This window comes from Carassius auratus, chromosome 30 (genome assembly GCF_003368295.1).
Source record: "Carassius auratus strain Wakin chromosome 30, ASM336829v1, whole genome shotgun sequence".
Lineage (NCBI taxonomy): Eukaryota > Metazoa > Chordata > Actinopteri > Cypriniformes > Cyprinidae > Carassius > Carassius auratus.
The window spans coordinates 12,925,217-12,951,949 of record NC_039272.1 but is presented as its reverse complement, the minus strand read 5'-3'; the positions used below and the strand labels follow the sequence as shown (position 1 = coordinate 12,951,949).

The 26,733-nt window shown below is 37.3% G+C and overlaps 2 protein-coding genes across 7 annotated transcripts in view; one reads left to right on the top strand and one right to left on the bottom strand.

Moving 5' to 3' along the window:
- Positions 1–1,027, bottom strand: part of LOC113049263 (calcium-binding mitochondrial carrier protein SCaMC-2-B-like) — a 16,204-nt gene extending 15,177 nt beyond the window's left edge. The window contains exon 1 of one of the 3 annotated variants that reach the window (XM_026211457.1): positions 234–1,027. In XM_026211457.1, coding sequence (XP_026067242.1) covers positions 234–560 — 327 coding nt within the window. In that variant the 5' untranslated portion in view covers positions 561–1,027. The remainder of the gene's footprint in view (positions 1–233) is intronic. The other 2 variants (XM_026211455.1, XM_026211454.1) reach the window with 2 other exon arrangements.
- A 2,960-nt stretch (positions 1,028–3,987) lies between these two features.
- LOC113049262 (protein FAM102A-like) overlaps positions 3,988–26,733 on the top strand; it is a 31,581-nt gene continuing 8,835 nt past the window's right edge. For 2 of the 4 annotated variants that reach the window (XM_026211453.1, XM_026211449.1), the window contains exons 1-6: positions 3,988–4,085; positions 4,191–4,477; positions 4,732–4,775; positions 4,859–5,179; positions 26,113–26,233; positions 26,700–26,729. In XM_026211453.1, coding sequence (XP_026067238.1) covers positions 5,034–5,179; positions 26,113–26,233; positions 26,700–26,729 — 297 coding nt within the window. In that variant the 5' untranslated portion in view covers positions 3,988–4,085; positions 4,191–4,477; positions 4,732–4,775; positions 4,859–5,033. Of the gene's footprint in view, positions 4,095–4,190; positions 4,478–4,731; positions 4,776–4,858; positions 5,180–26,112; positions 26,234–26,699; positions 26,730–26,733 lie in introns of all 4 variants that reach the window. The other 2 variants (XM_026211452.1, XM_026211450.1) reach the window with 2 other exon arrangements.

The following is a 26,733-nucleotide window of genomic DNA, read 5'->3' as shown; positions in this document are numbered from 1 at the left end:
TCCTATCATGCCACATAAGCTTTCCCAGTGTTCACACAACAATCTAGTTCTTTTTAGCCATATGATCAAAAACAACTGTAAACCTTTCTTAATAAATAGAAATGCACAAACAAAATAAGTTGAGTTGTGTCCTTCAGAAGGCTGTCCTCTCTATCAGTGTGATTTGACCTGTAATCCCATTATAAAGACCTATTATAGTTGGATAACTGAATAGTCTAAAGTGGATAACTCACCTTGAGTTCATGTTCTGTGCGATGGACCCCCAGCTTTTTCAGTCCGATGGTCAGGTCGTTGACACAGATGCCTCCGTCTCTGTTGACATCCAGGATCTGGAAGAGCACCTTGAGCCGATGCTCCTGCTCGGGCCCGCCGCACACCGGGCAGTGATGAGGGGAGTCGCAGGACTCATCATGGCGGTGCTCGGATAGAGATGTCGCGGAGCCCAGAGTCCGACCACCACCCCCGCCTCCACCGGGGTCCGAGCCCTGATACTCTTCCGAGCGGCACTGGCAGAAAACACCGCTGAGCAATGGAGAGACGAATGATCCCCGCTGATGCATGTCACTGAATTCCAGCAGTTTAAAGTAAAGTCTGTGTGTGTATGCGCGCGTGGGAGCGCGAGTCACGCGATCGGAGCGGCGCCTGTGTGATTTCAGATAAGCTTCCGAATATGTCTAAAGAGTTATCACGATCTTTTGAGCCTCTTTACTGCAACAGTCTGTGTGATATGTTCTGGTTTAAGCTTTAAAACTGATCATGCATTCACTCGCTACATCGGCATTCAGAGCTCATAGTGATGAGCTGGACGGATGTCCCACCGATAACGTTACTCCGGGTTCTAGAATCCTAAAAGGCGCAGGCAAATCGGCGTATTCCGACATATACATCGCTTTGAATCTTGTTCCAAATACATAATAGTTGGCTAATTTCCAATGGTATTACGTTTTGAACTGGCGGTCTGAATGACAGCTGATGAAACGAGAATGCCGGTAGGGCGGTAGGAATCTAGTCGTGTTCAACAGGAAATGAGTAACTGGGTGGGGCTTTGATGTGGGCGGGACTAATGATGTCAGTGATGGACACTACCAATCACATTAATTTAAATGGTCTTTTCGACACGCCCATACAGTCTATGTTCACACCCCAATAGTTCTGGTCCTTTCCACTTTTTTATAATTAATAAAAAGACGAATAATTGTTGTTATTCTCATTATTAGCATTATTATCAGCATTATTGGAATTATTAGAATGAAAATAAAATATATATGTTTTAAGATAAATTTGGAGTGCTCAGTTAATGCCGATTTGCAAGCTTATGCTTATATGTGTGTAAATTCCAGATTGTGCATGTCAGACAATAATGCTTTTAAATTCTACATTGGTATCCTACTATTAAATGTGCCAGTAGGTAGTACGGTTAAACCTGTTTGTTGCTCCACAATCCTACCTCACGGTCCACCTCACAAGCGATCACATTCAAAAATGTACTTAAAAGAGACACCTGCTGGGGAAATAATAGAATGCAGTTTTCTGCTCTTAAAATTAGGATTTGATGTTCTTTAAAAGGCACATAACCAATTTATACAAAAGCAAACTGTGATATTGCAAGCAGCATGAAAGCCAGAATTTATTAAACTTCGTAATAACCTGATGCATATGAACTAGCATTTGCAATCAGTTTGCAATGATGTAGGGTATCTGTGAAACCAGTTTCACAAAGATCATTCTTATGTGTTTCTGAATAACTCTTTTAGGTGAACAAACTTTTCTAGTTAACTTCCATGCAATTTACAGGAATTAAATAATTCCAGTGTGACAAGGGTGCATATCTGTTGCCTTCCAATAGACCTACTGAGTAGACAGAGCTATCATTTAGCATTGACATAATGACTTTCACAGAGCTTGTCTGTTCTCGTCTACACCAAACTATATACTATAATGATTTGCCCTATATCTCCACAGTGAGAACTGCTATTGTGTCTTCCTTTGTGAATGTGAACTCATAAAACTGTACATACATTTATATTTTGGTCATGCAGCTATTACTCAGCAAACAATCACTGTAAGTGACTGAATAACAATAATAACAAAAGAAAATATTCTTGTATTTTTTATTTGTTCTGTTAAAATCCAAGTTCCCCTCAGCCAACAATAACCTTGCAGGTTGTTTTGAATACAGCTACATTTGACAAATCCACAAATCATGTTCCCTGTAGCATTTATGGTGGTGGATACAGCTCAGCATAAACATATTTCATTTGCACACTGCCTTTTAAAAAGTTCACATCTCATCTCACAATTCAATACAGAACCTCTAAATATGGTTTAAATGTTTTGCTTCCTTTTGTGGTCTGAAGTGAAGGAACAATTTGTCTTCATTTTGGCATATTAATTAATTAATTAGATAATGCATATTAATGAACATTATAAACAAAGAGAAGAGAAGAAAAAAACAACATTAATCGAAGTATAGCATCTAACGATTTACATTATATTATACAGGTGCATCTAAAAAAAATAGGATATCATGCAAACTTTCTTATATTCTAGATTCATTGCACACAAACTGAAATATTTATAGAGTTTTTTATTTTTATTTTAATTCTGATGGTTATGACTTACAGCTTAGGAAAAAATAAAAATAAAAATCAGTATCTGAGGTGTTATTGAAGCCCAGGCTGCTTCGATAGCGGTCTTCAGCTCCTCTGTATTGTTTGTCAGATGTTACTTATCTTCCTCTTTACAATACCCCATAGATTATCTGTGAGGTTCAGGTCAGGCATGTTGGATGGCCAGTCAAGCACAGTAATATCATGGGCATCAAACCACTTGGAAGTGGTTTTGTCACTGTGGGCAGGTGCTCAAGTCCTGCTGGTAAATGAAATCAGCATCTCCATAAAGCTTGTCAGCAGATAGGAGCATAAAGTGCTTCGAAATCTCCTGGTAAATGGCTGCATTGACTTTGGACTTGATAAAACACAATGGAGCAACACCAGCAGACATCACAGAACCACAAATCATCATTGACTTCAGAAACTTCACACTGGATTTCAAGCAGCTTGGATGCTGTGCCTCTCCAGTCTTCCTCCAGACTCCAGACCTTGATTTCCAAATGAAATGCTACATTTAATTTAATTTGAAAAGAGGACTTTGGAACACTGAGCAACAGTCCAGTTCTTTTTCTCCTTACCCAGGTGAAATGCTTCTGACATTTTTTTCTGCTTCAGGAGTGGTTTGGTTCTAGGAATGTGACAGCTGTAGCCCTTTTCCTGAAGACGTCTGAGGGTGGTGACTCCTGATGAGCTGACTCTGGCTTCAGTCCACTCCTTGTAAGCTCTCCAAAGTTCTTGAATCTGCTTTTCCTGACAATCTTCCCATGGCTGTGGTCATCCCTGTTGCTTGTGCACCTTTTCCTACCACACTTTTTCCTTCCAGTCAACTTTCTTCGAATATATTTTGATACAGCACTCCGTGAATAGCCAGCCCTTTCAGCAATGACCTTCTGTGACTTACCCTCCTTGTGGAGGGTGTCAATGATCAGCTTCTGGACAACTGTCAAGTCAGTTTTCTTTCCCATAATTGTGGTTGCATGTTCTAAACTAGCCCAAGATGTAACCAGTATTTATAGGATACCTAAAATTAATCAAACTAATCAAGCTCAAAATGTTATATTCTATTTTTTTTGAGATACTGGATCTTTAATTTTCCCAAACTGTAAGTCGAAACCATCAGAATTAAAAACAAAAAAAACTCTTGAAATATTTCAATGAATGTGTAATTGAATCAAGAATATAAGAAGCTTTTAATTTTTTTAATTAAATAAAAAAAAATAAACACATTTTCCATGATATTCTAATTATTTTATATCCACCTGTATTTTACTTCTGAAAACCACTGTTTTTGAATATGCATTTCGAATAAGCTAGCAAATATCCGGCCACAAGATGGCGCTACATTCCCAACAAATCCTAAGAAGCGATTTTCTGCTTTAACACATACGCGCGAAATCTTCTTTATTCTCCAAGTTAGAGATTCTCCTTGACAACACGAACGTTTGTTTTCTGCCTCCCTAGAAAACGCTGATGGTAATTATGGTAACGTTACTGATGAATATCTCAAGCCAGTATCGCAACCTACACAATAGCAAAGCTAAACAACGCTGAACTCTGAATGTTTTCCCCTTTTAACAGTAAAGTCTGGAGTTCTGCTGAGTTCTTGTGGATGGAACGGGAGATTCTACCGCTCTCAGTGAACTCAACTGTATTTAGGGAAATCCACGCGTCCGTGGAGGCGGCGCTTAACGTTGCAGGAGTTTACTAAAGAGCTAGACAGTTTCAGCCGAGCAGTCAATCTCCCTTTGACTCAACGTTAAACAGTTGATTTCGATACAAGTAAGTTAATTCTATTATGGGTCGTTTTCTGAAGTGTTCCGTCCAGTGATTTCTATCATGGCTGCCATTTGAAACTCTACATCGACGTAAGTATTCAACTGTATGTATTCAAATTTTCAGTTAAGACTTTGGGAAGAACAGGCGACTGCTTTCGATTATTAGAGAGAAAAGATGATGGTCATTTCTCTAGATATTGTCAGTAACTCTCAAAAAACATACGATATTTCTCTATGATTAAATGAATGGTGCCAGTGGAGCACCAGGGATCTTTTTACACCTGGATATAATGGACTCCTTCAAGGTAACTAACTCTCCAGGGAATGTGTTTGCTTTTCTGCAGAGACTGTAGCGTTCCCGCAGTCCTGCCCCTGTGTTGGTTTCAAGGTAAGTTATGATGTACTTTCTAGTGTTTAGTTGGTATAGAGGCTGTCTGACCAGTATGTCTAAAAGTGAGTTTTACACCCCAGGTTCTTCTGGACAACCTCGGTCCTCTCAGAGATGCTGAACCAAAGCACATACATTGAGAAGGACTTCCAAGCACCAGATTAGAAAAACAACAAACAAACAACAAAAACCTGCAGCTATCACCCTATCTTCATCTACCTCTACCTTCAAACATCCAAAATCCAGTCTCCAAAGAATATGGCATTTTTAATGAAAAAGAAGAAGTTCAAGTTTCAGATACACTTCACCCTGGAGGAGCTCACGGCTGTGCCGTTTGTGAACGGGATGCTCTTCTGCAAAATCAGGCTGTTGGATGGCGGAGACTTTTCCATTTCTTCATCCAGGTAAGATTTGGGATTCTCTCTGACTGTATTGGAAATATTTTATTTCTGCCAAATAAAACATTTGCTAGGGCAGTAAAACTCTGGTAACTTTTCATAAGATGCTACAGTTTAAAAAATACTGCAAATTCTATATTTATAGTTATTTCACTAACTTTGGTAACTTATTTTGAACTTACTGTGAATAAAAAATGGTATGATTGTTGATGAATGAAGGTAGGCATTGTAAAATGTTCTTTAAAGCTCTAGGATAGTTGGAAAGGCATTATTTGTGTGTAGTATTATAGAATTTGCTGTTGTCTTTGATATAGGTTTCATTAAGAGCACTTGTTCAGACCCTCAGTTTTTTCTTAGCCTGCACTGCAGCGCTCAACAATTTCCGAGTCCATTTGAAGTGCACTTACAAGACCACACAGGTTGCTTTAGGGGTCTCACATCAAAAGTTAAGACATTTTTTTAGGGGTCAGGGTCAAACCACTGCCATTCTTTACATTGTTTACCCAGGTAAAGGATTTGCTCTTTTAATCATTGCTCAGAGACAGCCTGAATTGCTCAATCATGTCCATTTCCATGATTTCTTCCTTTGCGACTAATTCTGAACACATCTCTGCACTTGGACTGTAGTTTAAGATGATAGCACACAGATGTCTGCAGTAGGATTGTTTATAAATGGAGGCTTAAGCCCTTAGAAGGCCAGACTGATCAGACTCTGCCCAATTAGAAGAATACATGTGCATTAGTAAATCTGAGTGAATCAGCACTTGTATATGTTAACAAGTTGTTTATGATTCCACCATATGAATTCCAAAAAGACTTTGATTGGATGAATCTCGCATTTGATGTGATCTCACACACACACACACACACACACACACACACACACACACACACACACACACACACACATACACACACTTGTTGTTATTCCATGTTTTATTCTGACATTCCATCGGCGTAATGGTTTTTAAACTGTACAAACTGTATTTTCTATCACCCTACACCAATCCTAGAAATGTGCCCACAAGGTCACAATTTATTGGTTTTACTATCCTTGTGGAGGGCATATAATGTGATAAATACCAGGTACACACACATATATATAAAGTTGTTTGTGTGTATATATATATATATATATATATATATATATATATATATATATACGTATACTAAGCATTTATAACGGTAGAGCTTTTCCTATTTGAACTTTTTATTCATTAAAGAATGCATCACAGATTTGACAAAAATACTGTTTTCAAAATTGATAATAAAAGGAAGTGAGCAGCAAATCCATACATTACAATGGTTTCTAAAGGATGACTTGACACAGAAAGCTTGAAAAAAATGACAAGAAAAAATGACTGAAAATTCTGCTTTGCCATCACAGGAATACATTACTTTTTAAAATAGATAAAAAAAAAATTGAAAAGTTATTATAAAGTGTAATCATATTTCACAATATTACAGTTTTTAATGAGTTTTGATCAAAATAAATTCAGCCTTTTATTTATATAAAATAAAATGAGATATTAAAAATGAAATGTGTATTTTTAAATAGTATTTTTCTTTAAATGGTAAAATGGCACCAAATGACAATGGTTAGTTAATTAGTGGTTTGGATCAGATAATCTGTCTAGTTGATTTCAACATAGCTGAACATGAAAAACTAATAATATTTCCTCCAGAGAGAGCACAAGAAACAGTAATGTGTCAGTCTTTTTGAAGACCTCTTGTTGTGAAGTTGTTTTTAGTGGCATATGACTGGGGGTGGTGTATTGTGTGGGTGCACTGAATTGCTAGCAGTGCCAGGCACAGAGAGTGCCCTCGTTCTGGTGCACTGAGATGACCTCCGCATTCATTCTGCACAATGCCTTGTGTATCTGACATGAGAAGGTAGAAGAGGGTTATGTCATGAATGTTCTAACACCACCATTCCTCAGATTGGCCGATAGAGGTTCGATTGCATAGATTGCAGGAACAGTGTGTGTGGTCATATCAAGGCATAGAAAGTGAAAAAAAAAACAAGACAAGAGGCAGATCGGAGCTAGAAATGGAATGCAAGATTGATAGAGGAGTAATGCACAAAAGGAAAAAAGAGGGTAAGAGAGAGAAAGTGAAAAACTGGACAGAGACTTCAGTGATAGTCCAAACAGAGAGCCGTTTGTCTGACGAAGCCATGGTCCTGTTTCCCTCTGCCCTCCTCCCCTCGCTCATTCTTTTCTCTCTTTCTCTCACGTTTCTTCAGCTTTCTGTTCTCTTTATCAGTGTAGATTGAGTTCATACAGTGCTTGATTGACAAGAGTAAGTTCTCAGTCATGACAGACCAAGAATGCCCCATATTATTACTAGAATATTTAGAGCATCAGTATCATTGAGATCTTGCATCCTTAAGCTGATCTCAAACTCGTTCTGCAGCCGTTCCACGCTTCATTATTGTATATACCTTATGCAAAGAGAAGTCGGATCAACGTGATGATAAAACTTTCTCTGAGGCGGTTAATGAGGATGTGGACAGAAGTCATTAGTTTCCAGGGGCTGCCCAGGCTTGCTGAGCGGATGGAGGGCAGTGGAGCTTGAAGTGCTGATAGGGCTGCTTTTTAATGGTTGGCATGCTCAGAGGTGGACGCATGCAGGTCCCTCTCAGACAGTCACAGTCATGATATGTGAAATACATAACCTTACGTTTTTTTTGGTGCTCCATATTTGTGGTTAGCAGCACCCAAACCCTAAAAGATCTATCTGAATAACTTTACTCTGAGTTATATAGCATTCTTGCTGCAGATTTTCCTAAGGTGTATCATTACTGTGGAAGAGGTTATACAGAAGCAGCAGTTGCTAAGGAACAGTTTGTGTGTGTGTGTGTGTTCGTGCCCTAGTCTCTTCATTGATGTCAGTTTTTCGATGAAATTGCTCTGTAATTGTAATCATTAAAGGGATGCTCATCTCTCTTCCTTCCTGTTCTGTTCCTCAGCCTTCCACAGACATTAAATACTCCGCAGTCATGTGCCTTTGATTCACACAGGTTTATTTCTGCACAAGCACTGAGGCCTGTTGACACTATAGATAAAAACTTTAATGATACCTATTTACAGTTTTTATATTCATTCTAATTCTTGGAGAATGGGGAAGTTTGTAACACGCCATTCAGTCAGGCAGTTTGGGGATTGTTGGCATTGGCCAGTAATAACCACACCTATCTGACAAATTAACGGAACTTGGCTAATTTTCTTAGTGGATAATATAATTATTTTAAGCATATATTAGAGCTAATATTACTCAAATTCTGAAATTAAGCACTGAGCAAAATATGTACTCAAAATGTAATAAAATAAAATATGCTATATTCATTATCCATGAAGGAAATGATACAAATTCTGTCCAATAAAACTCTCTCTATAAAAATTGTTATTAGCAATAAGTAAATTATATTCTTTTGAAGAATCCACAGAGGAAAATCCTACTTTCTACAAAAATGTTTAAGCACAACTGTTTTCAACGCTGATATAATATGAATATATTTCTTGTGCAGCAAATCAACATATAATATCAGGAGGATTTTCGCAGTTTCAAATTAGAAAAGTTTAGAATGGTAGTATATACTGTATGTGGTTATATTGTGTACACATTGACCTTAATGTATAGATATTGGCAGCATCCATTAAAAAAATAAAAATGATTGACCACTACATTATAAAGCCGTTTTTGTTTTATATTTAATCTTTTGGTGCTGATTGATGCTTTTAAATGAACAAAGAGTAAACTGAAGGAAGGAAACGGATCCAGTTTCGTTCTGCTCACTGTGTATTGTTGGGACCGGCTTTGACAAATTGAGCACAACCTCATTCTTGAGATTCCATTGGAAGAGTTACACCCCGGAACAGACACACAGGTTCTTTTTCATTGCCAAGAACCCATTCATGCTCATTCACGGCTGTGGCGGATTGTGTTCAGTGTCTTAGCAACAGGGTATCTAATGAAACCATTGAAAATGTGGCACTTAAGGTGTCACACAAACACACTTCCACAACAATGCACACTTTTAATGAGCATGTAAGTTAAGATTAAAGGAGGTGAATGGTGTTTATGGTTAAACTAAAACTAGAGCATTATTAAACAGAGGATGGGCTGTATAAAAAGTATATAGGCTGTATAGCTTTTCTGTCTTTCTCATACACTCAGAGACATATTAATATCAATATTATATTCAAGTCATATATGTTTATCTGATACTCCAAAAGAAGTCCATTCATACACATATGGAATAATGCTAATATGAGGTGCTTAACTCTCTCCCACAATGCACCCCAAAAACAACAGCTTATCTGTGCTCTCTGGGTTTATTAAAATCAATTACTGTGATTTTTATTTCTCTCCTGTTTGTCTTATTTTCTTTTTTCATGGACATAAAGCAGTCCATTAGATCAGTATCAGGGTGTCTCAGTGAGATCAGCAGCAGAGTCTCAGCAGAGCACCTGCTCTCAGCGGGGACAGGCTGAGGCTCCTAAACCACCTCCTGTAAACACTTTGTGAGACCGATTGCTGTGAACCAAACAGATGTAGGTAAACAGTGAGGGTGTCATGCGTTTACTGTAAACAACTGGACTTTGCACCGTTTACCCTTCTTTTGACATCAGCTACTCTTTTACAGACATCCGTTAGTCAATTATTAGCAGTGCTTGCTGTTATACATCCAAACTTTGGCACATGACTCATCCCTAATCTCATCTGCTTCTAACTTAAATTATACCCTAAAATTGTTGCATTTTGTTGAGGAGAAATGTGCTATAACTCAAGACTTACAATTTTATTTTTTAAGCGATTGGACTTTTCTTTTGGCAGATGATAAAACTCGCAAAAATAATCCCTTCAACTTGCAATGTGTGTTTGCATGCACAACAATACACTGATAACTGTCAAAGTAAGGCCTGTTTTAAAAGTGAAACCATATCATGTGAATAAGTCCACTATACTGTAAAAGCAGAGTGAGAGCCCTCTTGCCATATCAGTTATCTTTACAATCTCTAACAGAAAAATGCCACTTCTGTTTTCATGTTTTTAAGATAAGATAAGAAAACGATTGTATTAGTTGTTAAGCAACACTTTATTATTCCTGTAGCTCAAACAGCAGAGCCCAAAGCTAGCAACAGAACAAGTTCGATTTCCAGACAATGCATGAACCTGATCAAATGTGTGTGTGCAATGCGAGTAGTCTAAATGTCAGTACAAAACATTGAACATTGCTTCTGCTTTTAAAATTTTTGGGGCAGATTCGATTTTTGAAGCCTATGTAATTATTCTGGCTAATAACTGGCTTATTCTTAATATAACTGGCTGCATAAAATCAATTATGTTGTGTGAAATTATTTACAATCTAAAATAACTTTTTGTATTTGAATGTATTAAGCTGTATTTCCAGCAACCATCACTCCAGTCTTCAGCATCTTTCAGGAATCCTTTGAAATAACAGTTCTTTGATAAATAGAAAGTTGAAATAGAAATCGTTTGTAGCATTAAAGGTATTTGATGTCAATTTTGGTCAATTTATTGCATCTTTGATAAATAAAAAGATACTTAGTCACTTTCGAATTGTCTCATTTATTATAGTCATTCAATAATATATGCACTATAAAAAAGAATAGACATAAAAATGCCATTCAATGATTGAATAGTAGGTATGAATAGTTGTAAAATCACAGAGACAGTTTAGTGTCAGTAATGCAGATATCTTAAATACTAACTTTCTATAAATCATGCACCCATAGAGTCCTGACAGTGGGCAGAATATAGTTTCTGTGGCTCTCAGTGGTGTGCCGAAACATAAGTCAAGAACTATCTCTCGTTTTCCCATGAATTCAAGAGTCTGTGGGCATATTGTGGGAAAATATGGAAAGAAAAAGTGGAAGACGGATAAAAAGTGAGCTCCATCTGGAAGTGAGTTTCACACAGAAGTAGGTTAAATGAAGTCCTGGGGGAACAGAAGGGTGGAGGGACCGAGGGAATGAGGACTGGCTTTACTTCTCAAAACATGACTGGCCTTTTTCCTTCTGTCGCAAGAAATAGTTTTAGATTAGTTTAGTTTTTTAGGTTTTTGAGACTGAGCTTATTTCTCATGTTGTATGTATGTTGCAGTATTTGACAAATCTGTTCAAGTGTTTGTGTGAGAGTTACGCTCCTGCAGCTCTTTCACAGCTGTATCTTATGCACCCTGGTTTCGCATAGTCACAGGTTTAAAGGGGTTGAATTTCAGCTGCCGGGTTTCACAAACAATATAGTTGGGAATGTCCATTTAATTGACCACCCTCCCCTTCATACAATCCTCCTTTCCTCACACCGCTGTATGCAAGATGACATTGTTTCTTGACAGCTTTAATAAACACATCTCCTCCACCTCAAATCTTCAGTCAGCCTGTTTAAAACCCTCTAAAAATGGTGTAGACTAAGCTGTATTATCAGCACAAGCAACAGACATTATCTCTGGCGTATGTCCACACCTCTTACAAAGTAACCATAGCCTTGATACTGTATAGCCTGCTATTATGAAAATACAGCCACACCAACCAACTGTTTTGTTTTTTTGTACGCTTAGGGCAAAACTCATACAATACGTACAATCCCAAACAGGACGAAACATGATATTTTTACCATTCTATTGATTCTAGAACATTCTTAACGCATTCACGTGTCAGATTCTTTATATCAGTGTATTCATGGCTGTTTTGTTGCGGTACAGTGTGGGACTAATACTGTTTGATAGATTTGGGTTATATTAAATGAGCACATGTTTTGGTATGATTGCACCATCAAAGCTCAGCTCTAGTGTCTGGATACTTCATTACATACACCGAGCCTAAATCAAAGCCCTTGTTCTGAGACAACCTACCGCAGAAAGAAAGAAAACTCCTCGGGTGAATAATGACTGGCATTAAGCTGGCTGTAATGTTCCAGCAGTACTTTATTATTGCTGTTTCTGTTGGCTTGAAGTGCCCATTTAAACATCCAAGGAAAGAAATTACTTGGTGACTTAGCACCCTGCTGCCCTTACATTTCGTTCTTTATGCAAATAATTTTAGACTGTTTAGACTTGTCTTTTTTTCCCTCTCCTCAACAATGCTTTTGTGGCTGTGCCTCTGCATGTTAAGAAGCAAATCATTGTGCTTTATTTTCTGCTCTTCCTCCAAACTGTTCCTGTCCACTTAAGATGCATTTGCTGTCATATACACTGTCTGCACTCTGATCGTGATCTCGAAGCAGTTAATCCCAGAATTTGGACCCTCATTCATAGACAAGCTTGGAGAGCTTGCTAGATCAAAGGCCAAATTCTTTTTAAGGTAATAAAATTGGCTGCTTCTTTTCAGAGGCAAATTTGTCTTTACCATTGGGTTATTATCCCGGCCCTCTCCTAATTTCCTTTGTCAGATAAAAGATACATGCTAGCATGTATTTGTGTGTACATGTGTAGACCTGTACATGTGTGTGTTAAGTCACATATATAGTTCAGCATACAGTGTATAATATAAAATTTCCCATTGTGATGTATAGTGAAACAGCTTCTCAAACGAGAAGGGCTGGACTTGATTTTGTCCATCAGAAATGGATTTCGATGTTGTATCTGAGGGAGAGGGATCACCTCATCAACACCTTTATTACATATTATTATTATTATTATTATTATTATTATTATTATATATTTAATGTAACAAATCTTAAATTTCATGCATAGATGTTAATTATTGTCGTTGAACACAATTTAGAGACATTGTAATGCTATTTAGCATTCATCATAATGCACATATTTATAAATTACTGTAATCATCACTAAAGTGTTTTGCCCCTTGGCTACATGGAGAACATTATTTTTTAGAGTATTGGTAAGTTTAGTCTTGCCTGTTTTTTAGGAATGCCTGGCATAGAAAGTACCAGCAGCTGAATGAGGGAAAATTAAACCCATTTAGATCTATATTTAATGCTATACTATACATTTACATAATTTCACAAATTATCTCTTTGAGGCATGTTATACCATTTTACAATAGTTTACATTCTAAACAGGCTTACATTGACAAGCAGCAGAAGAATCCTTGGATTTCATCTCTGGGTCAATTACAGCAACAATGCCTTCTGACCTATAGAAAGCTCCACAATTTCCCAGAACTATTAAGGGAAGCTTGGAATATTCAACCAGTGGCTTAAAGAACAAAATAGTTTGCCTCTGTCAATCCCACAGCAGCGTTCTTCCCTACACTCCTTCATTTCTTGCTTGTTTTCTTTCTGGGTCTCTCCCTCTATAAGTCAGCTGAGAGAGCCTGAGTCAGTCTCTACAACTCCTCTAACCACAGACACGTGAGAGAGAGAAAGAGAGAAAGAGAGAGAGAGAAAGAAGTGAAGGGAAAATTGACCTGTAAAGATTGGATCAGTAAAATGTGACTAACATCAGGAGACGCTGTGCATGCTGGTCTCGCAGTAAAGATTTGGAGTTGATTTCAAATAGTTTCAAAGATATTTGTGTTTTTTCTCTAGCATTCTATTTCTATCAGCTTTGATAACTTCATTGTTTTCAGTTGATCTTGTATTTGTTTGTTTTCACGTAACCAGAGCTCCCATAGCAGCACCATTTCATATTGTTTGGCTCTCCGTGCAATAGTTATTGGCAGTATGTCACTCTCATAAAGACTGAGTTTGATTTTCTCATCTGCATCGGCCTGTGTGTGTTTCTGGCTCTTCTGTTAGGTTCTGGCCTGTCCCATGTGTTCTGATCCATTCCAGTGGAATAAGAGATGACTGTAAAGTTGCAGTTCTCCATTTTGACCTCCAGATTTCAGCTCACAGTTGAAAGAGCAATGTTCTGATTACTGATTGGAAAGTGTTTAGTGCTCTTTAAAAGGAGTTTGTGTCTCTACGTCACCAATCCTCCTCCACACCAACCATTCCAATAATTCCGACCTTCTGAATGCTGCCAATCAGTAATCAATTAAAGTGAGGTTTTGTTGGCAAATGCAGTCCACAGGGTCCACTCACAGAGACCCTGACCTCAAAGCCCATTAATTAGTGCCTCTTTTCTAGAGATACGAAGAGTGAACCACACTGCAAGGTTGAATACAAGTGTGTAAATCATGTAGGACTGGTCTACAGACCTTTCTTTGTATATTACGTGGTAATTTGTATATTACTTGGTTGTTATTTGCATACCTTATCAGAGAGGAAAAGAGCCGGGTTATAATCCAGTGTGATAGGGTTTTGTAGCTATTTCTGCGGTGGTGTGTGCATATATTCACATTGGCTCTCCATAAATGTCCATGAACTGCTGCCTTTTCACCTCAGTGTGAATGGATTATTTATCAAACTCAAGATGGATTTGAGTTCCACCTACGCAACCGCAGTAAATTCTTCCTTTCATGGCAGGTCAATCAATTTACGTATGATACAATCTTTGCATCCTCAGGCAGGTCGATTAATCCTCCATTTTGGATAGCTGTAGACTTCGACATTAGTTAGAACTTGTTTAAGATGACTGGGATTCTAGAAAGAGTGCATTTGTTTTTGGTTGTCCCCCCTAGACCTCAAATGGTATTGAATGGCAGCATTGAGAGAGAAGTTTCTGGTAGCTGTGTGTCACTGCCTGAACCTGTGAGATGTCAACATGACTGGAATCTCTGAGAGCTGGAATGCATTACAAAACCACTCTTCTCTTCTTGGCCCCCATCCCCTACCACAGGTACAGCCTAATCTCAGCGCATGAGAGATCATTACATAATGCAATAAAAAGCAGATCCCTCTGTATGACTGAATCTGTAGATTCATTTAATCTGTGAGAAAGAGAGAGTAATTGGTTATTCTCTTTTTGTATTTAAAAGTTTAGCATCAGGACAGGTTAGGTTTCATGAGCATGGTTTGTGATTTTAATCCCATCCTGATTGAAAAAGACCTATGTTTTTCTCACACAAAAGTGGTATTATGGAGAAAATTACCTACTATTTTTCAGGTAAATCAGGGTTCTTCTGAGAACTCTAACTCGGAGTAGCAATGTCTGTGATTGCTGAATACAGTTCTCCCTTACACATTGCTGCTTATTTATATTGTGAAATACTTTAACTAAAGGTTAACGCTAAAGCTTCTGAATAAAATAACAGTTTGTGGGTCAAGTGCTGTTTCCATCCCGTCTGACGTAAAAAAAAATCAAAATCAGTTTCTACTGAGACTGTAGCAGGATCAGATTCTTCAACCCAATGAATGCCTTGCTATACATATAAGCATACATACACATCCCAATCACATTACCTTCTGTAGTATCTGACAAGCATACGCATATCTGTAGTGTTCTTTGTTGTACATGCACACATCAATACAACATGTTTCTGATCCAGATGTTTGTGTAGATTTACAGGAGTATGGGCTTTAACACCAGTCCTGGATTAACTGTCTGTCTAAACAGATAGGCTCAGATTAACTCTTGGTTTGGAAATTAGGCTACAGTTCAGACTGCAGAAAGTGCGCATTCAGTAATACACATTGTTCTGATGAATTTATATAGCATTCCTCACTGTGTGGGCAAAGATGTAAAGACGTCAAGGAGAATGCAGACCAAATACTTAGTTTAAAATGCTAATTCCACTGCTGTCAACTGATTGCATGAGGCTTAACTCTAAATATGCTCCATGCAGAATCAGTTTTTTTTCCATTTGTCATAGTCTTTGTGTTTTAGACACAAGCAACAACAGCAGTGCCCTTCTGTCCCAGCAGAGTGTTTGTGGAAAGAGGCTAGGAGTCATTGTGTTTGCGAGGGATGATCCTAGCATAGTCTTTACTCTTTACCCTGGGAGAAGATTGATGCTCTCAGTGGAACCTCTGGAATGCTGTTATTGTGTTTACACCAAGACAACATCATACCTCACCCTTACGCACAATTAGAGATCTATACTCTATGAGGGCATGCAGAAAAATAAAGAATTATGAATAGCTTTTATGAAAGACATTGTATGTATTTACACACGTAAAGTAACATTGAAAAGTTTGAGGGGCAGTAATTGAATACCTTTATTCAGTAAGGACACATTCAGTTGATCAAACGATTTTTACTTCAAATTTTTATGTAAGAAAGTGTTCTATTTCAAAACTCTGAAAAAAATGGAATTCTGAAAAAAGTTTCATGGTTTGCACATTGTTTCCATATATTAAGCAGTACAACTGTTTGATCAAATAGACAAATAGAAGTTTGATTAAATTAATGCAGCCTTGGTGAGCGTAAGAGACTTCTTTCATAAATTTTTACAACATCTTACTGACCCCAAACATTTGAAAAGTATTAAAATACAACCCCCCCCATCCCCCCCGCCCTCATCCTTTTTCCATTACATCTCTTTGTAAGGAATAATCTAAACACAGGTTATGCCCTGTCAAGAAGACATTACAGTAAACAATTTTTGCTTGATTTATTTTCCTTAAATCATCCTGGCTGTGTGTTTGGTACTAGATGCTTCACTAAGCTAATGAGCTCTGCAGAGTGATGAAATATAGATATCAGCCACTCCAGTGCTTCACATCGCATTCTCTTTGAGTTTTTCAGCATGATGGAAAGAACCATGAATAATTCATCAGGGCTGATAATCTTGAGTTGGTCACGTTTTAAGGTGCAACACATGTCCGTATCCCACGTGATTCCACAAAACTCACTGTTTTTGGATGTTGTGCTAAAGTTTCAGTGGCAGAGGTCCCCATCCAAAGCAAATAAAGCATGTATAGTCGACCTGTGTCCAGAAAACTTTACACAAAAACGGACATGTCTGGAGCCAGTAAAATGCTTTTCACCTCATTAAATCTCAAGCCAAGTCCTAACCAGGTGTGACTCGATAAAAAGTGATAAAAGTTCCATCTTTTCCATGTAATTCCAAGTTTTTGACCTAACCAGTTCGGACAAGTCAGTGTGTAATAAGTAGCCATGCCCACTGTAAAATCGAATTGGTCCATATTCCAACTTCACCTGTATGTTAAAAAATAGCTTCTAGGTTGTGTTAGTGTTACATTGTACTGCATATTTAAGTTCAGTGCAAACACACAAATCGCTTGTCGCTTCTTAGAAACGGTCTCATTCTTTCTTCCCAGAGCTCTGTGCTTCCATATATGGAGAGTGTGTGAGCATATCTTCTCCATACGTCCATCTGTTGTGCTCAGAGTAGATTCTAGTAGTGTGCTCATATGGCAAGTGATCGCCACACATCCACGTCACATCAACTGTTATTTTCAGTAGCCTGCATGACATCAGTGCAACTTAATGATGTGTATATCTGTGAAGTAACTCATGTTGTTTATTTTTCCTTTAAATTCATGTTACATCGTTCTAATCCCATATGCTCTGTGTTAATTCTATCCCATTGAAGGTGTGTGCCTGTGCTTTGTGGATGCATGTGTGCATACATGTGCATGTGACTGTATGTTCTGTGTGACTCATATTTTCATTAATCATTCCAACTTGATTCCCTCCATCATTCCTGTTCTCCCTGATCCAGATGAGGAATGCATCTTCTGCCTCTGATCTGTTACAGATTTTACACAGATGTGCAAGATGAGTTTGAACGTCCTTTTGCCTTTATTAAATGGGAAAGCAGGATTCTTCCTGCTATTTTATATAAAAGTTTTAAGCAAACATTTAGAATTCCCTGCTATGTAACATTTGATCTGAAAAGTTTGCGTATTTATAGTAATGATCCAATCAAGATTTTTTTTTTTTACATTTATTCAGGCCCTGAATTTCATTTTTGATGACTCTTGTGAGAGGATTTTTTTTTTTCATTTGAGGGGTGGAGGAGGCAATTTTTTCAAAAATATATATTTATCTCCCATAAATGTTTGATCATGGACTGTATTTACACAGTTTTTACAACCGTGTAATTGTTGCACAATAGCTTACACAGCACAAGCCTGATTTTGTGAGCTGTATGTGAGGTTCACACACACTCTGTTTGCAGTGCGTATATAAGCAGCATGGACTGTGCTTTCACACAGAGGTCTGCTCCTGATCTATGGCTGTTTACCACGAACACAATATTTATCCATTATTTTGATTTCAAATCCAAACATTAATTAAAATGCTTTTTCAACATTGTGTTTTTACATAATACAGTAATACAATCTTTCATCCATTATTTAGGGCTTTTTACTTATGCATTTACTTTTAGCTTTATATATTAAGTTGATAAAGCAAAATATTTAAACTACTTTTCTTACGTAATCACCAACATTCTAAATTAAAACTTAACATTGACCGAAACAGTCAGCTCTACTGACTTATCTCTTTTTTTTTTTTGTCATTTAAATCTTTATTACATAAAGATTTAAATGACTCTTCATAAAGAACTTTAATTAAGAACTTTCAAATGATTGCCTTGTTTACCTAAAAGTGTTTTTTCCTTTAAACCAAGCCAAAAAACCATAGCCTATGTGTTGGCTGTGAAACACAGTAGACTTATTCTATGCATTTATGGTGTAATTACTACATTTTTGTGTCTATGCATGTTCATATTTATCGCAAATAATGCGCTTTGCAGCGCAGCAAAAATAGACTCGGCGTGGAAACGATCTCTGCACTGCTGCAGATGCACCGCTCCTAAATGCACTTTCAGACTGCAACCGTTTGTAAAACTTAAACGCTTGAATCCATTAACATGAGCACAAAAAAAATATGCACCACATACGCACTACAAACAATGTAATGTGAACCTGGCATTATTATGTGTGTGCTCTGCATGAGCGCACGGTCTTCAGAATACCGCATGAGCGTTGAATGGTTTAAACACTGGCAAGAATTAAAAAGAAAAAAATGCAATTTATAAACTTTAGTGACGATCATAGCCTCTGACACTGCCCCAATAGTGCAAGTGACAATTCCTGTGTCGACTGTGCAGCATGCAGCTCGCTTATAGTGCAGACGCGATGTAATTTGGATCCATTTGCATTTTGAGAGATCAGAAGCGTGCGTGGTGATTCATTCACACGGTTTGTGAAATGACGTCTCCAGAAACTTTATCAAATTACTTTATCAGTTATTCAATGAAGAAATATGAATTGTACCTCTACTAAAGCATTATAATTATTTCCCCCGCTCCGGACAGAGACCAAGACGGTCACGGCAGATGCATCATCAGCTTGAGATCGGTTTTATGAGATCAGTTGACAATCAATCAGAGCACCCCTAGAGATCATTCAAAATATCCTTTACATATTGTCATTCGGGAGCAGTAGCAAAATCACCCTGTTTATTTGTAGTGGTCAGAGAGAGGGTGGGAAAACAAAATCACAACAGTTTTTGCTGCTGAAAACTTTTACTTGTATTATAATTGGTCTTTAGGGAAACATAAAATGCTGAAACTTTAGATGGCTCTTTTAACCACTCTGTTATAAAAGCACAAAATGTTAGTGTTTACTGAATAAGGATGTGCAAAACTATATATTTTCAAAACTAACATGACAGACTGACTAATCCACCAATCCTCCTTTGGGAGCACCAATTAATTGTTGAGTTTTAGGTTCACCTAATGCAAATCAGATGTTCCTACCTTCTTTCTTCAAATATAATGTGTTTAAAAACAGCTATTTGGGTTCAAAACAGGTTCAAAAGCTTGCATGTTAAAAATGCAAACCTTGTGGTACAAGAGGCTGTAATAGCTGTGAGCTATTATTTACATTTTGTTTATATTTGCGTGTTCTTGACATGCAGGTGTCTCTGACTTGCTCTGTCATGTCTCATCATGTCATTGGTCTGAGCTTGTTTGCACCGGTCTACATGCTTTGAAGTTTTTACAAGTTTACAAGAAGAGACGGTACGTTTGTTCAGCAATCGAATGAGTAAGCCGTAGTTTAATCATCCATCCCTCATGAGCAGCAGATAAGTGCTTTGACAGAGGAACCAGAAGTCTAGGTTATGTAAGATTGTCTCTTCCTTCAGTGACATGGCACACCTGTGGGATGGGCCTTACGTAACAATGGAGACTAACTGGACATTTACTGTATGTCTATGTGAGAGAGAAAGAGCGAGCAAAGTAAGATAAAACTGAGCAGAGATGTAGGGGATTTCATTAAAATCACTTTTTGTAGAATTTGTTCAGTTTGCACATTTTGCACATTTATTTTCACGAGCAGAAATGGTTGCAAAAAAATCTTACTGGAGCAACATTTGCATTTTCTAAAAAATGTTTTTTCTTTTTGCTCGTGCATTAGCTTACATGCCAATTCTTAGGTGTTCATAAAGTCCCCCTGTAGTCAAATATTTTTTCCCTTGAAACTTATCTTTGATCATCATTTCCTGTGAAATAATTTTCTCATGCCTTAAAATAGCTTGAATGTAAAACAACACCCTTGCCTCATTTACTATAAGCTGATCTATGAATATGCAAATTAGTCCTGCCTTCACTCAGTCACAACGGCCAGTGCCTCCTGATCCACTGAACTGTAGTAAATGCATAACTATGGCATACACAGATAATAACTGATAAAACTATGTTTTTACTAGCGAACAACTACAGTGAATAATGTAACATTTGTTTTACTTGATGATGTTGTGTCCTAAAATGCCTTGAAGACTCGAATACAGCGGTTTGTGATTCTTAATTCGCGCCCGCAAGCAGTGCAAACGCCTTCAAGCACTTGTGAACTGCAAACGCCCATTTGGGAGAGGTGGGTCTGAGTTCCAGGCTACTTTTACACTGTTGCTGCGGATTATAATGCAAGTTAGCGGTTCTAAATTCACGTTAAACCACGGCTTTATGGGTTTTTTGCTGTAATTTATTTTGGGTTTTGTGCTGGTAGTGGTGTATTTGCATGCTACTGATAGGAATCAATCCTTTGACGTGATTGGTTATTGGTTTGTGACATAGCAAAATGAGGGCTGTTTCAAACCGCAATTCTGGGTCAGCCTTTGGGAAACTACAGTTTTTAGGAGAAAATACTCAGCAATGGTGTTGATTAATGGATTGGCACAAGGGTTGTCTAAAAGCATATTAAAAACACCACATAGACAAATAAACAACAAAAAAAAAACTTTTTTTTCACTGCAGGGGGACTTTAAAGATTGGACTATATGACCAAAATCTTATAATATGATATGAGTAATTTTATATTATGGTAAATATATATATATATATATATATATATATATATATATATATATATATATATATATATATCACAATTTAATTATTTGCTTTAAATTTTATGTTATCAAATTTTTTGATGCCATGGAAATTTCCATAGAAATTTTGGTTCCTGTGGCTCAGTGGTAGAGCATTGCGTTAGCAGCGCAAAAGGTTGTGGGGTTCAATTCCCAGGGAACATACATACTGGTAAAATAATTTATAGCCTGAATGCACTGTAAATAAATGTACTTTTAATGATTCTTGTAACCTTTCAGTGATTTAAATAAGAATTAGAAACTAATAATAAGCAATAGGACAAAAAACTACAGTAGAACAACAAAATAAATAAATAAAGAAATGCTACATACAAATGAAAATTAAAGTGAGAGATTTTCTCTTTTGTTGTTTGATTAACATGAATGAGAGATAGCGGGAATATTAGACTGCTGTCACTTTAAGAGCTGCCCGGATCCAGTATACTTTACACGTATGCTTTCTTTCTCAACTGTCTACTTTCCCTTAAGACCTACTTTGTTTGTGAGGGTATTTACTAATTGTTAATTTACATTGGAAGCATGCATTAAAATCCTTATTAAAGACAAGGTGCACAGAGTTACAAGTGTACACTAGAATAACACATGTACACTAACAAGAAAGTGAAAGCGGCACCACTTCAAGAAACCACTTAGAATCCACATACACACCACTAATGATTTACATCTTCATAACAAGTGGAACCTTATCATTGTTTTGATATTGAGATGTGAGTCCAGAGAGGATCGATCCTTGTTTATTGAACTCTAATGAGGTCTATGAGGCTTTACACTTTAAATAGCTTGCTTTCATTTGATTACAGTTATGGCTAAGGAGTGTCACATTTCATGATATTATGGCAGTCATCAATCATGATATAAAGTCAGTTGTTAACCATTATACCACAGTGGCACATGTCCATGTCCATTATCCACTTTGACTTGTATTTGGACAGTCCCGCTGGAGCATCCCAGGGTTCAGTGGCTTCCTCATGGGCACAACAGTAATAGCTGATGAGTCATCTCTCATGTGATTCAAACCTAACTGTTGTGATGTTTAGCCACTATGTCACACCACATTATGGTTTAATACAGCAAATGTAAGCGTTCATTGAGTTACCCTTATTGAGTTGGCTGGCCCATTTTTGTTTTATTTATTTTTCAAAAGTAGTGAATAAAAAGAAATTGCTTCATAATGGAAAGTATTAACTTTCTCACCTTATTGTGAAAGATTGGGAGTTTTATCAGCTTTGTTCACGTCACAGATTGAAGTTGTTACAGTAAAGTAGGATATTTTCATTGTGGCACAAGTGATTTGCTAGGTTGCTCATCCCACAGATTATCTTTCCCATCTGACCTGTGGTTAGTTACAAAAGCTTTGTACTGACTCATCTGAGAATGGCTGTTGGAGCTGTGTGTGTGTGTGTGTGTGTGTGTTTTAATGAATCCAGGGTTAAACTAAGCTCTAATCTGGATTTGTTTTGTGAATCTTTCTATGTCACCCCAAGTACATATCATCTGAGAGTATGTAGGACGCCACTTTCCAGTACATATCTGTACCTTTGGGTTCGTGTGTGTGTGTCTGTGTTTACTGACATTGAGTCATTCAGTGGCTGATTGTTATGTATTTTACCGTTTAATAAACCCCATGTAGAGAAGCATTGTTTTTCATCCATCTTCAGTTTGATGTTTGTTGGTTGTGCACCATTTAGAACAAAACTGAGAATGTCTTTATAATTCTAATTTGTTTGCTTAGGCTACTAGTATTTTCTCCAACAAAAAATGGTTTTAAGTCCATTATTTCTATCTTTTGCTGTAGTGTGTCAGTAGTAAATATCAGTTTACATTTACAAACATTATTTTTGCCGTTGATTTATAATTGACAGCAACCAGTGCTCCACACAGAGATCTGATCTCATCATCATCCAGTCTGTCTGGAATAACCTGAAGAAACAGAACAAACTGAGACAGACTAAATCCAGAAGAACTGTAACAATGTCTCCAAAACGCTTCAAGAATCCTACCTGCAAATGCGCAAGTGTACCTAGGACAAAAGCTTTTTTAATGCATAGTGTGGTCACACCAAATGTTGATCTAATTTAGTTAAGTTAATCAAAGTTAATTAATAAAATCTATATATGGCATTATTTGTGACAGTCATCCTCACGTTACAGCATTTTTACACAAGTTCCTAAAACTTTGCACATTACTGTAGCTTTCAGGTGTCTTGGAGACATTGCCACTCTTCTTCTTGATTTATTCTGTCTAAAGTTTGTTCTGTTTCTTCATCTGATCAGATCTCTGTGTTGATCACTGGCTACTGTCAGACTTTTGCACTGTACTGTGTGTGTGTCTCTCTCTCTTTCTCTCTTTATATATATACACACTAAAGAATGCACTTTTAAAAGCATACAGCAGTTTTAAAATTCTTGTTTAAGGTATGACCGTGTAATTTCTGTCTTCTCAGGTATAATAATAACCACAGATTTTGTTAACTATAAATGTGAATCAGCTTTTCTAAAAACCCATCAGGACTACAGAGGAAGCCCATGACCTTCTGCATTTCCGTACAACCTAATGGAATGATTGAATAACCCTATAATTTTGTCCAGTCATGTTTTGCCGAAGTGGTTTTGGGGGCTGCCAGTTGGACTTGTGACAATAGACTCAGAACTTGAAGGAACAGGATATAAAATGTCAGGAAGGTTGTAACATTTAGCTAATCTGTGGGCCATTTGTGATTCACCATACTGCATTATTTTTACAAAGTTCATGTTTAATTAATAATGCTTTTTCTATGAGGTCTGTTCTTTCAAAACTTAAGGACGAAAAATACAATATTCTGTTCTCCTTTGATCTTCAGACCACCAGGAAAGTCTTGATTTGATCTTTATGAGTCATCCTCCAGCTGTGAGCTGACAGGTGCTTGAGTGTTTCAGTGGAACTTGTGAATGTCTGATGTCACTTAGAGAACAGGAAGGAAACACTATCTCACTCAAATGAACAAAGCAATGGGATGTTCCTCAGACTCTGAAAGAATTGTAAGCCAGGGGCTGTAGCTGCAAACGTGTGTGTGTGTGTGTCGTGTGTGTCATGTGCAAACGTGTGTGTGTGTGTGTGTCATGTGGAGTGAGTTTGGAAGTCTTTCTCAGCCTAATCTGTGTAATATGAGCCTGAGTTGTTTTGGCTCACAGTTTGCTTTGAAATGGGACAGATTTTTAGTCTGCTAACTAACTAACTGTTTAGTCTGGGATGCTAAGTTATCTTTGTTATCAGACATATCTATCGGAGTCAAACGTGACCTGTAGCCCATCAGCAGTTGGTGAGTGTGTGGTGTTAGTGGAAGGCCAGTCTGTTCAGGGTCACACTGGGGTAATAGATGTGCTGTTATCCGCACTCATTTTCCCTGGCACGCCGGTGGATATCAGGGACAGATGCCTTGGCAACAAGCCCAGGGTAAATAAAGGACAGGAGGAGGCCATCAAATCTACCTCCAGGCACCAAACAATATAAAGGATAAGAGAGGGAGCTTTATCTAGAGAGACAGACACAACAGTGCTTGGTTTTGTGATTGCAGTGACCATATTAGGAGACGGATAATGTTCCTGAAGAACTCTCACCTAATACTAATATACGTAATACTCAGTTGATGCTCCAGTCAAAATTGACACAAAAATAATTACTATATATATACTATATATACTATTTTTTCAGACCGATTCGATTTCGATTATCTCCTCATTAATTGACTACTAACAATTATACATGTTGATTTACATATCTGAATGCAAAAAAACATGAATTCCTTAACATTGCAATATATGTTTATTGCTCTTAAAATTACAAAATAAAAGACTAAGAATGCATTACTTTGCACTTGTATAGAGATAGCATTCAATAAAACCTTGAAGCCTTGAAAACGCATAGCTTACTGAAACAAGCTTACTGAACACATAGGGCCTAGCTTACTGAAAGAAAGATGCATGTTTGAATTTGAATGGAATAAAAGGGTTCATGTTAAAACTTCGTCAATGTTAATGTATGCATTTGTGCATGTAGTTTCTGTGAATTATTTAAAGGATCTGTATTTTTATTTAAAGTATTACAACACACTATTATGTTATATTTCTCAAAGTATAACGGACAATTTAATACATTTGATTAATGGGATTATTAAATAATAACAAAAGTTAATACTAATAAATAAATAAAAATCAGCAAGAACACACAACTGACATCAAACATCAACATTTCATAAAAAAGCACAGTATTTACTGTATACATTGAAATTAATATTTTGAGTTTCCCCCAAAAAAAACACCAACCAACAATTAGACAACTTTTACCATCCATTCAGAGTTTCTAAAAGTGGTGGGATGTAAGAGAGCAATGCAGAGCATGGATGACAAGGAACATAACCGAAAGTGAAGGGAGAACATATTGACCCACTTTCATCAAAGAGGTCTGCAGAGATGAAAGGATGAGAATGGTTCCTTTGGCATTTCATACTGTACGTCTTCTGCTGCCAGTCTAACTTCGTTTGTGGCTGAGAGCTCAACTGTGTTCTAATCTGATTCTTTAATGTTCTCATTTCCTGTGCAAAGTCCTGTTGTTTCACAAAGATGGACTGTTGTGGTGAAGAGCGATTATTCCCAGTAAATAGATTGCACAAGAGTCCATTGTGTTCTTAGTTTTATCTGTGTCTCCTCGGCAATGTTTCACCGGCCGTCTCATAAAGAATTGTAATAATGTTGATAACTCGTTCTCTCTCTGTTTCTCTCCACAGGCAGGAGGTTCAGGAGAACTGTGTTCGCTGGCGAAAGAAGTTCTCCTTTGTGTGTAAGATGAGTGCCAGTCCTGCCACGGGGGTCCTGGACCCCTGCATTTGCCGAGTGTCTGTGCGTAAGGTTAGTCTTATAGTCTTAACATTTTAAGACCCACAATAAAAACATCATGCTACCTTTTTACAGATCACATGGATTGTATTATGGTCACTGACACTTACTTCAGTCTTAGTTTAGAATATTGAATACAAATACTGGATCTAGGACAAGGCTAAAACAATAAAATGTAGGCATAAAATAAATTTGAAGAAAAAATTAAAGATTAACTGCTGGAGGTAGTTTCAAAACAATTTTAATATGCTCTTGCTCAAAATGAAATCTGTGGTTGAATAAAACACCCTTATCCCACTTAACAGAGATTATGGAGGTATTCCGTCAGTTTGGTTTACACTATACAGGATATCTGCTGTCTCATGGTTTCCTTTGCTCTCATTACCCTTCACTCCTTTTGCCTCATAGCGTCACCACACCAATAGCAAACATTGCATAACAAATAATCTCTCTCTCTCTGTCTCTTTTGTCCTTGCAGGAACTTAAAGGTGGAAAGGCTTTTTCAAAGGTAG